We start from the raw sequence: 12,431 nt of genomic DNA, 5'->3' as shown, positions 1-12,431 counted from the left end.
AATGGCAATCTATCAAAGGAAGACAACGCACATTCACAGATCTAAACGTTTAATATTTACTGATTCCTTTACACTGTTTTTCATCCACCACATCCACCCACTCAACAAATCCCTCAGCAAAACTGAGGATCAACCTCTAACTCAATTTCTGCAGTCTTGAGTTTTAGAAGAGAAAAACCAGAGATTCTAGTAAGGCTGACAACACTACAGAATCATCTCCAACCTCAGCTGACTTCTCAGAACTACCTGCCAGCTCTTTTGCTTGTTCTTGGTCAGCTGCAATTCCTATTCACTTTAACATAAATTCTGAGCCTGCACCAATCTACTCTCCTCAAACCTCCTAACCCTCCTTTATCACTACCCCCCTTCAGCAGATAATCTTGCTTTCTACCTCAGAACTGATCTTTGTTTCCTCTCTACAAATTTATTTGGATCCACTCTTTTCCTCTTGTGCTCCATTAATTTCTTTCTTCCCTTCAAGTCACAGAAAGGAATGCAGAAATAAAAAATGACTCTAATAGACTCCGCCATGTAATTCAGTTCTAAACACTGCCGTAGAGAAGGCAATGAAAAACCAAATGATTCACCTAATAAAAGACCTGGGGATTTATAAATACACCTAATCCAAAGTTAACATTATTGAAAGTGTTCAAAAATAAAACATTAGTTAGCCACAGCAATGTATTTTTAGCAAGCTAGTCACACAAACATCTAATATCTTCTTTTCTACATACCTGCTATATGTTTGAGAGACTTTTGCACAGTGTCAGGAGATACCCTCAACATCCTGAGATCTGAAGAGTGATACTCCAACTCTATGGTTGGCTCATCAGGAGTAAATGGAGGCAATGCGGATGAAAAAGTCTGATTAGTGTCCGTATTAGAACAACCTACCTATACAAAGAGAGAAAAAATGAAGAAAATAGGATTAATAGTAGGCTTCACCTGATTAAAACAAACCTAATTTTTATGAAAATGAATACTTAACAGTTTAAACAGTTCCTTAAGCTCATATTCTCAACCCTCCTAAATTCATTTACAAGTCATATCTTGTTTGGTCAATTCTAAGAAGGCTCTACAAATTACTCTTGAGGGTCTGGAAGTCTGTCTATATAGAAAATTACAGATAGGAAGCCTATCTGGTTTGTTCCATATAATGGTATGATCACTGAAGAATGTGAACTTTGGTATTACTCTTGACAAGCTCAAGGATTTTTTTTTTTTTTTAAGGAGAGGTTATGTTGTAAAAAGGAAAGAGAAAAGAAGGAAAGAGAGAACAGGAATATTTTCAAGAAATCCACAAATGTTTAGAAAAAAAACTAAAGTATCAAAGAACTGGATCTATGATCAATCACCAAAAAGCCTAAATCCTCAAATTTCTTTAAACAAGAATAGTGGGAAATACAAACTGACAGTGAAGTAAAGGTTAAATGCTGAAAAAGAACTTCTCAAAGTTTCATCAGATCCCAGCAAATCCTTACTAGAAAAGAAATTAGAAACCAACTCTGGTGATGTCAGTACATAAACGTGTATCATTTCTCACCAAATTCACATCATACTCTCATATAAAAACAATATACCACATCTAAGTTTATTTATTTTCCTAAAAATATTATTCCCGCTTCTGGATGCAGTCTCAGGAGAGTCTAAAAATGCATGTAAAGATGAATTTTGTTCAATCCTCTTTTGTCAAGGTTTTTTCATCGTGCTGTAATGAACAATCTTAGGAAGCTGGCAGGGTGTAAAATAAATAGTCTACTTCCGCTGCCTTGGTCTAGTTTTCTCTAGATTTTGCCCCCACCCATCTCTCCCTGATCAAGAAACATCTGGCAATGTCTGTAGACATTTTTTACTGTCCTGACTTTGGGTGTTGGGGGCAGTGTGTGTGGCTGTTGGCATCTAGTGAGTAAAAGCCAGGGATGTTGCTCAGCATCCTAAAATACACACACACCCCACAACAAAGAAATATCATATCCAAAAAGACAACAGTAGAGAGAAACTCTACTCTAAACAAAGCACAAAGTTCTAAGTTTTCAATTATCCCACTCCTAAAGGAGACTTTTTTGAAGTACAGTTCATTAACACATGTATCACATATATGATTGAGACTTCGTGTGTGTGTCCCCAGGCACATATGTGTATTTAACAGTTTTTCTCTAGAGCTTTCAAATATAGTTAGAAAAAAAAAAATTTCTATTCCAATCTTGACTTCAGTACGATTTCACTGATATTATTCGGTCATTAAAAAGAATGAGGGGCGCCTGCGTGGCTCAGTGGGTTAAAGCCTCTGCTTTCAGCTCAGGTCATGATCCCAGAGTCCTGGGATCGAGCCCCGCATAGGGTTCTCTGCTCAGCAGGAGCCTGCTTCCTCCTCTCTCTCTCTATCTGCCTGCCTCTCTCCCTACTCGTGATCTCTGTCTGTCAAATAAATAAATAAAATATTAAAAAAAAAAAAAAAAGAATGAAATCTGGCCATTTGCAACAACACAGACAAATCTAGAATGTATAATGCTATGTGAATTAAGTCAGTCAGAGAAAGACAAACACCATGTGATTTCACTTATGTGGAATTTAAGAAATAAAACAAATGAACAAAGAAAAAAAGAGACAAAAACAAAACAGACTCTTAACTATAGAGAACAAACTGATGGTTGGGGGGAGAGGAGGAGACAGGTGCACTAATTGAAGGGAATTAAGAGTATACTTAACACAATAAGCACTGAGTAATGTATATAACTGTTAATGTACAGAATATTGTACACCTGAAACTAATATAACACTGTATGTTAACTATACTGAAATTAAAATTTAGTAAATAAATAAAACTTCATTATTATCAAAGCTTCGAAATATACGGATACTAGAGTAGTTAATGCAAAAGAAAATGTAGGGCACCTAGGTGACTCAGTCTGTTAAGCATCTGCCTTTGGCTCAGGTCATGATCCTGGGGTCCTGGGACTGAACCCTGCATTGGACTCCCTGCTCAACAGGGAGCCTTCTTCTCCCTCTCCCTCTTCCCCTCCCTCCTGCTCATGCTCTCTCTCTCTCTCAAATAAATAAAATCTTAAGAAAAAAAAAAGATGTAGAATGAAAAAGATGAGAAGAATTTATTTAAGAGATCAGCAGATCTTCATTACTAACTGGAAATGGGAGAAATCAGGAAGAAAAAAATTAAACTGGCTTATCTCCCAGTCTTTAATCAATAATAAAGAAAGAATCAATCAAAGATGATGAAGAAACCAAGACATGTTAACTTCTCTCTAAGAACAAAGAAAATCTGCAAGTCAGTCCGATTCCATAAAAACGTCTGAGTTCTTTGGTACAGGCAAGTTGTGTTTGAGGTGACAGGAATATTCACCAAAAAATGTCATGCAAGAAAGCATTCAGGTCTACCTTAGTAGAAATATTAGGATCTAAAAATGGAGGTAATAGCCATCACACAGAGAGAAGCATTTAAACCATGAGAGGAAAGTACTTGGTGGAAGACGCAGAACCAACAAAACAAAAAGAACTCTAAAAGTAAACTTTAAATAATATTTAGTTACATGACTAAAACAGGGAATACTAAAACAGTACTTTCTTTCCTAAAAAGAGTATTTTATCACAGAAGCTAAAAGAATGTAATGTGCTGCTACCAGGAACAAGGAGAAAGACAGAAGGAAGAACAACGATAGGCAGGAGGAAATCACTGGTGAGGGTCTAGTCACCTGGTTTCAGTGAAGTGAAGAAACTAACAGGCAGGCAGTGCTATATACCTTACCCCATTCGATATAACAATGCATGAGGTTGATTGTTACTATTCCTCTTTCTTCATGTAGATGAGCAGAATGATCCTCCAAAGTCATCTGCCCAAGGCATGAGACTAACAAATAACTGAACAAGGTTTGACTCCACATCTCCACACTCTTTTCACAGCCCCAAGCTACATCATATACAAGTGGATGCCCGAACAATCATTTAAAGAAATGATGGCTAGTATCAAATGTAGGCAAACAAATATGAATGACTCTTCTGAGACAGAGACGAGAATAAGAAAGGAACCAAGAAGCAGGCAAGCCCTCTGAGAGCAAGGTGAGCCATGCAGGAAATTACTACCATATCTGAGTCCTTATTTCCCTGATACTGGCATTGTAACTCCCAGACTACAGAATGGAGCTAAGAGTGAAAGAGAATACAGGGAACGTGCTCCCTAAAGTGAAGAAGTATACTTAAGGCTACAGCTGCACATAAATAAAATCTGGAATAGTGGCCAGAATTAATCTTAGCATATCACTATTAAATGAATATCTATCTACATTTCTTTTAAACTGTGGTTTTGGGGAGGCACCTGGGTGGCTCAGTCGTTAAACATCTGCCTTAGGCTCGGGTCATGATCTCAGGGTCCTGGATCCAGCCCCACATTGGGCTCCCTGCTCAGTGGGGAGTTTGCTTCCCCATCTCTGCCCACCTCTCTGCCTACTTGTGATTTCTTTCTGTGTCAAAATAAATAAAATCTTTAAAAAAAAATTTGCGGGTTTTTAAAAAAGATTTTATTCATTTATTTGAGAAAGAGAGAGCATGAGAGAGAGGCAGATCACAACCAGTGGGGAAGGCTAAAGGGAAAAGAGTGAGCAGGGAGCCTGATGGGGGACTCACTTCCAGGACACTAGAATCATGACCTGAGCCAAAGGCAGACGCTTAACCGACTGAGCCACGCAAGCACCCATATCTACATTTCGTCAGATATGTATTATGTGTATAAAAGGTTGATGTAAGTTACATAAGTAGTACTACCAAAAAGTTAGAAGTTTAAGATTTATTATATTTTTGTCTCATTCTTAGTGAAATTTTCACTTTGACCAATCCCCTTCAAAACCTTCACTCTTGCCAAAATAATGCAAAATCTTGTCTTTGGTTTCACTGAATAATAGTTAAACAGGAAGGCAGTTTATGATATAGGGGTTAAATATATAGATAATGTTAGTTTCAGGATGCGTGGGAGGCTCAGTTAAGTGTCTGCCTTGGGGTCAGGTCACGGTCCCAGGGTCCTGGAATTGAGCCCCATGTCAGGTTCCCAGCTCAGCGGGGACCTTGCTTCTCCTTCTCCCCTCTGCTCGTGCTCACTCTCTTGCTATCTCTCTCTCAAAAATAAATAAATAAAATCTTGGAAAAAAAAAAAAGGTAAGGTTAGTTTCAAATACTAGTCCTCAACTTGCTCAATAACAATAAGCAAGTTCCTTAACCCTCTAAATATCAATTATACAATGAGGATGATACCAATCCCCAATAATCCTACCTAATAGGACTGACCAAAGGACTAAATGAACACACAGTGTTAGCTATCATTTTCATCCCCATTAAGAGACTGAAAATTAGAATTAAACAATGTCTACTTTATTTTATTTATTTGACAGAGAGAGAGCACAAGCAGGGAGAGCAGAAAAAGACGAACAAAGCTCCCAGATGGGCAGGGAGCCCAATGCGGGGCTTGTTCCCAGAACCCTGGTATCATGACCTGAGCTAAAGGCAGATGCTTAACTGACTGAGCCACCCAGGTGCCCAGGTGCCCAGAATATTAAAGGAAATAAAATTAACCTCACAGTTCTCTGTATTTCAATTTTTGATATACTCAGTAATTATAAATGAAAGGAAAAGTTTATCTCAATATCTTTGTTCATTTTCTCTAATCAACTGCCTGAACCTAAAGGTCTAAAAATGATTGCAACCCAAACTAGCAGCTTTCCAATGACATACTAATCTTATACATGGAAGAACAGGAAAGGGAAAGTAACATTAAGTACACAACATTTATTGTACAGCTATATTTAATGACTAATAAAATACAAGGATATATTATAAAGAAGCTGACAGTATCAGACAAAAGAGGATAGGCAATGAGACCAAAGGAGCATTAAAACCAAGAAAGGCAAGCATCCAGGCAAATGAAGTTTTGTATAAAAGAAAGGTTGACAGAGAACTTTTTAGCACTTCAAAGTTATTTTCTAGTACACATACACAATAATAATAATATAAATGGGGGGGGGATGTGTATATCCTTCAGTATGTCACTCATTTGGGAAGGAGGCAGTTAGTTTCCTTTGGGGACACTAACTAGTGTGAGTATGAAGCACCTCAGCATCCTTCCTGGGAAAACAATGGTTCTTATAATTTTCAAAATTCCTCTGAAGTCAAACCTTTCAGGAGCTTCTAAACAGAAATATTTAAATATTCCAGGGTCTATTCCAATGCCTATAAGTTGAAGGGCAGAGTGAAAAAATGTACAACTGACTATTTCTACCAGTGAGTCTAATCTGAATACTGTCTAAAGGTTCTTGCTGCCACAACTGGGAAGAATTAGCACGTCTCAACATAAAAGGCCTGGGAGCTCCAAAGGAAGGCCTTTCCCCAGACACCACAAAACTCACTAACTCTTATCGTCTATGAAACACAAATATTTCTTTTATGCCAACCTCTAACAAATAAATGGAGCATATTCTTGGATATCAGATGAAGACCAGACTGTAAGTCACATGTTGGTATTAGAGGATATAAATGGGCCCTTTACTTTCAACCCCATTTTTCAACTAAAATATTCTTTCCCTACCCCATAAGAAATATCAAACAGCGTAACTTACAGGCTCTTCAAAATCACTCTCTTCCTTTGATGGCAGTTCTAAGGCAGACTGCCTGTGCAGGGAGCTGTCACAAACCTCCAGATCATCAAGCACATTTTTAAAACCTGCTAGCTCAATGCACTCAACAGTCAAGTCACCTTGTTCACACACCTGCTCATAAAATTAAAAGAAAGAAAGAAAAATAAAAACAAGTAACAACACCATTTCCTAAAATAGTACTAGAAAAGACATTTCCCCCAACTATCATTTTATTGTGTCTCACCTCTCTTTGTAGATCAACAGCTCTTGTACTGCCCACAGCAGCATTTTCATCTAGGTCACAGGATTCAGTATCATCACCCAGAGTAGAGGTGTCAGATTCAGCCTTCCCCTGCAGGCCCTCTACAAAATAGGAGTCGTTTTGCATAACTGTATGTATAGTAAAATAGGATTTGGCTCCCATAGGCTGAGGAATTTTATCTTGGCCTACATCAGCTTTCAGCAATGACTCTTGACCGACTGGAATTAATGATGCATTACTGGTCATTAATAAAGCACCTTGTGACTCAGCATCACTTGTCACCAAGTTTGCTGAAAAGCCACCTCCTACACTTGCAGAAGGACCTTCAATGATGTTACTGGAGTTTACATTCTTAACCAAAATATCGTTTGAGGAATCCGCAATTTCTTCAAATCTTCTTAAATCTTGTAAAACCAAAGAATCTGAAGTTGATACTTTCATTGGATAAAAAATGTTTGAAGATCCTGCCTTCTCTGCAAGGTCAAGATCAGGACCAGACTTTATCTTCCCAATGGGAAGAAATGGTTCATTGTCTAGATCGCACTGAAATAAAGCTGACTGTGCTTTGCCAAGACCAGCAGCCTGGCTGTGAGATTTTTCACTTAAAGCAGCAGATGACTTAAGCTCTGGAATAAGAGAAAGTGGCTTAATGAACATTTCCTGAGGAGCACTGGGGAGGGATTTTAAATCAAGATGCCAATACAGGGAGCTATCACTATTATCTTTTTTATGCAACAATGGTTTTGAAGCCGCTAATTCAAACACCTCAGGAGTAGACTGATAAAGCGGATGCCTAAGCTCATCAAACAAAGAGTTTTCACCATTATAATTTAATAGAGAAAGATGTGAATTTTTTGGTTCACGTTCTTGGCTGTCATTTATTAAAGACTTACTAATGTCAGTTTCGATTTCATTTACTGTACTGTCTTTCTTGGAAGGCTCAATAGAGGCAATAACTACCTCAAAGGCTACATTTTCAGAAGCATCAACACTATTTCCACCAAAAGCAGAAGCTGCCCTTTGGTATCTTTCCTCTTGTAAATACAGTTGTTCTGATGTCTCATCCAAGTTGGATTTAATCGTCTTAAGAGGACCACCAGAAACCTCCATCTTAGAGGTACCATGTTGCCTAGAGTGTGTATCTATTTCCAAAACTTTTACAGAATTATCAGGAACTACAACATTCTCAAATAATTTTATTTCTGAAGATCTGGGATGCATCTCGGGAAATACTGAAGTACTTCTACTATCCTTTTGTTCAAAACCTTGAGATAGTTCTTTCTCCAGACCTTCTTCATTTCTTTCATACCCTATCATTTCTTTCACCTCATTCTCAGCTGGAGCCCTTAAATAAACACTCCCAAAATAATGATTGTGGGCTGTCAAGGGAATGCCCTTTCCTCTTCTTTCCAACAGACAATGCAAGAAAGAATGTGACATTCTGTTATTAAAATGAGGAGCAACTTCATGGGGAAAAGAAACATAGTCCTTACTGATCACATATGTTTCTGGATGGTGTGAAACTTTCCGTTTGCTCCATGGCGTACATGAAAAGGGAGCATGAAAGCTGTCACTTCCCTTAGGAATTTTGTTTTTATCAATTGTGTCAGACGAATCTGAGTAAGAATCATGATCCTTACTGGTTAGATAATTTTCTGACTGCTGTAAAGCTTTCTGTTTCCAATACTGCACATATGAACAAGAAGCATCAAAATTGTCACTTCCTTCAGGAGTCATGTATTCATCACTTGTATAAGATGAGGTTGAAACAGAAACTTGACCTTTATCAGCTAAACTGACTTCTGGCTCCTGAACTTCTTGTGTCTTCCATGCCATATAGGAACAAAGAGCATCATAACTATCGAAGTCATTGGGGGTTTTCAGTTCATCAACTGTATCAGACGAAGGGGTCTCTTCTTTAATCCCTTGTTCAAAAGGTAAAAAAGAGTGCCGACACTCAACAGCTGTACTAGCTATAAGCGAGTGCTGAGATACACTAATGCAACTGTTAACTAAATCTGAAGCTACTTCTGAGGCTGCCTGGAATAAAGCTTCACTAACTTCCGATGGTCGAGAAAACCATTCAGTATCTTCAGACTTACCAGGAATTCCCCTGAAAAATATACAGTTAAAAATAAATAAATAAATAACACATTTAAAACATTTTTTTAAATACTAACATGAAAAATACAAAATTGATATGTCACCAAAATTAAGATTATTTGAAAAGTGTGTTGAAAAAACAAAGTTCTAATCTCAAATTCCCTTAAAGTGGTTAGTGACTGAACCAGGCAAATTTTGTGTAAACAGAATACGAACTTCCATCCTACGACCCTGACTTTTTTTCAACCTTCTCCTAAAACAAGACTATAAAAAAACAGGGAATATTTTCATACTGCCAAAAAAAAGATTAAGTAAAAAATTCAAACTTTACTATTTAAAATGTTTATCACCTATCATAATTTAATACTCACTTAACTTTCACCAATTCTTTCACTAGTCATTTACTGTGCTCTTTAAAACCCCTTAAGAAGTGATCTACTCTTAAAACACAGCAGTAACCTAATTATTAGTTGACTATTATACATAGAACACCTTTTCATAAAAGTGATTTTAAGGTAATACATAGCAGAAGGGCAAAGGTGTTTACTCTGCAAACATCTACAGTTTTTCTTAAACATTTTATTTTAGTATAGTTGACATACACCATAATATTAGTTTCAGGTGTACAATACATGTCATGGTAAGCACTACAGAATGAATAGAACTGTCAAAACACTATGTTATGCACCCAAAACTAACACTGTATGTCAACTATACTACAATAATAAAAATTTAAAAATAAAATAAATTATGCCTGAAATGCTAAAATACATTAAAAACCATTTTTAAATAAACCACAATTGTATGGCTCATTTTTACACGTGTATTACTCTACCAAATTACTGTGCATCATGTTTTAACTTAGGGCCTTGTTACCTTCCAAGGGTGTGCTGAAAATATCTAACCCCCACTAAAAAGTCTCACCTTAGCCTGAAGTCATTAATATTAGTAACAACTTAGAACAAGAAAAAGTAGGAAGTTTACATGCAAATAAAAAAATAAATCATCCTACCTCAGAGGTGCAAAATCTGGTTCGCTTTGTTGAAATAAGGAATCAGACCCAAACTCTTGATCTTGTGTCATACATGTCAGCAAAGGCAAATCAGGGGAAGCAAAGTTGTCTTGTATGACTGCAAAGTTTCAAGCATAAAAATGTTAGAGAGGAGTAGGGAATTTGGGTAAATTGGAAGGGGAGGTGAACCATGAGAGACTATGGACTCTGAAAAACAGTCTGAGGGGTTTGAAGTGGCGGGGGGGTGGGAGGTTGGGGTACCAGGTGGTGGGTATTATAGAGGGCACGGCTTGCATGGAGCACTGGATGTGGTGAAAAAATAATGAATACTGTTTTTCTGAAAATAAATAAATTGGAAAAAAAAATGTTGGGAATGCTGAAAGTTAAATGCTTAGCTTACTCATGTAATACTTTAAAGAACCTAAATACGGAGCCATCTGGAAGTTTCTAAAAGCATCAGAATGATAACATAACAGCATTTAAAGTACAAAATTTCAAAGATAACCCTGAAGGATAGGTATTATTATGCCCATCTCACAGCTGAGGAAACATGATTATAAAATTTAAGAAATATGAATTTGCCCACATTCAAATAGCTTAAGGGTCAGAATGAGAACTGAACTTAAACACTATAATTTCTTAGCAAGTGCTCTTAACCATTATGAGTGTTTTTTTCCATCTTAAATCAAACTGTAGTCCATAGGTTCCTGGGCATCCCTAAGACATTGTCAGGAGGTACCTAGAGTCAAAATTATATTCAAAATAATATTAAGATGTTATTTGCCTTATTCACTCTCATTCTCTCACAAGGGTATGGTAGAATTTTCCAGAAGCTACACCATCTGAGATATAGCAACATACTGAATGCAAAAGCAGATTATCAAAATCTACCTTTCCTCTATGAGGTCAAACATTATAGAGATTTTTTTTCTTAAATAAAACAATGGCACTCTTAAATATTTTGTTCTGGAAAATAGTTATATTTCTTTAAAAAAATGTAATTTATGTTAACATGCAATGGAGTTGTTATTTTTTTATGAGTTAATAAATATTTTAGAAATTTCTAAGTTTTAATTTCTAAAATGGGAAATATCAACAACCCACATAAACAAAAGCTCCTTGAAGTCCTTGGTAATTTTAAAATATGTAAAGAAGTCCTGTTCTCCAAAAAGTTGGAGAACTGCTGATTTAAAGGAAAAATAATTCTTGTGGATTCCTGAATGTCAACTTAAATAATTCCTATTATATATGCCTAAATACATACAAAGTAGGTATAAACTCCTCATTATTTATACCATTTATATAACTATAAAACAAAAACAAAATTTTAATAGAAATAAAACTATAAAACCATCAATATTCTAAGATTAATTTAACTGGATAGGTGATATTTTGCTAGAACTAAACATTCTTTCACTATGAATATGATACCATTGCTATGGTACACTTTCTTGATTTCCGAATGCCTATAATTCTGCATGACAACATCTTCCCTACCATAACTGTCATACCATTGTTTTAATTTTTGGTCTAACTGCTTCTCACCTAGACAGTCAACTCCACATCCACTTTATTCACAGCTGTATCTGCAGTGCTTACCAAAGTACTTGCTACACTTAGTTACTCAAAATAGAATTCCTTATTAAAAATTAACTTATTGGGACACCTGGGTGGCTCAGTTGGTTAAGTGGCTGCCTTCGGCTCAAGTCAGGATCCCAGCGTCCTGGGATGGAGTCCCACATCGGGCTCCTTGCTCGACAGGGAGCCTGCTTCACCCTCTGCCTCTGCCTGCCACTCTTTCTGCCTGTGCTCGCTCGCTCTCTCTCTCTCTCTCTAATAAATAAATAAAATCTTTAAAAAAAATTAACTTATTAAAAATCAAGCAGGATGAGAATGATAACCTTGACTACCAAGGACTGCTTGGTATGATTCCTCTTTGACCTTGGCTTACAGACTCAGTCTTAAACCTTCATAACAGAGAAGTCTCTCATTCCTCTAAAAATCATAAAGGTTTTTAACAAAGATCCTACATTTCCTCACATTTAGACAACTCTGATGGCTTAGGCCACTATTTTTTGAAATATCTAACTGTTCTGACACCAGTCATCATCATGACATCTGCTGCTGGTGAGACCGATACACCCCCCAATGACTGTACACATACGTAACAAAACAGCAATGATGAAATTTCCTCTAGCAATACATCAGATCCAGGGGTCTGCTCTAATAACTAAAAATGTTCTATTTATCTAAAGTAAATGAGAAGCTGTAGTTCTAAAACCTTAACTAGAAAACGTTTTAGAAGCCACATTGCATAATCTCCGACCCAATGTTGAAATTCTGTTAGAGAATTTTGCTTGACATTTTGCAGTGATGTAAACCTCACATTTTCTGTTGTTAATGGTCTTTATACTATTAAATG

General features: G+C 36.7%; 1 protein-coding gene across 6 annotated transcripts in view; it reads right to left on the bottom strand.

Moving 5' to 3' along the window:
* ALMS1 (ALMS1 centrosome and basal body associated protein) overlaps positions 1–12,431 on the bottom strand; it is a 214,362-nt gene that overhangs the window by 160,946 nt on the left and 40,985 nt on the right. For 5 of the 6 annotated variants that reach the window (XM_044261390.1, XM_044261388.1, XM_044261389.1 and 2 more), the window contains 4 exons: positions 10,010–10,127; positions 6,877–9,007; positions 6,615–6,764; positions 735–894 (listed from right to left, as the gene is read on the bottom strand). In XM_044261390.1, the coding sequence (XP_044117325.1) occupies positions 735–894; positions 6,615–6,764; positions 6,877–9,007; positions 10,010–10,127 (2,559 nt within the window). The remainder of the gene's footprint in view (positions 1–734; positions 895–6,614; positions 6,765–6,876; positions 9,008–10,009; positions 10,128–12,431) is intronic. The other variant, XM_044261394.1, reaches the window with a different exon arrangement.

This window comes from Neovison vison, chromosome 8, assembly GCF_020171115.1.
Source record: "Neovison vison isolate M4711 chromosome 8, ASM_NN_V1, whole genome shotgun sequence".
Taxonomy (NCBI): Eukaryota; Metazoa; Chordata; class Mammalia; order Carnivora; family Mustelidae; genus Neogale; species Neogale vison.
The sequence above is the reverse complement of the archived record's forward strand: the minus strand, read 5'-3'. Positions and strand labels throughout refer to the sequence as shown.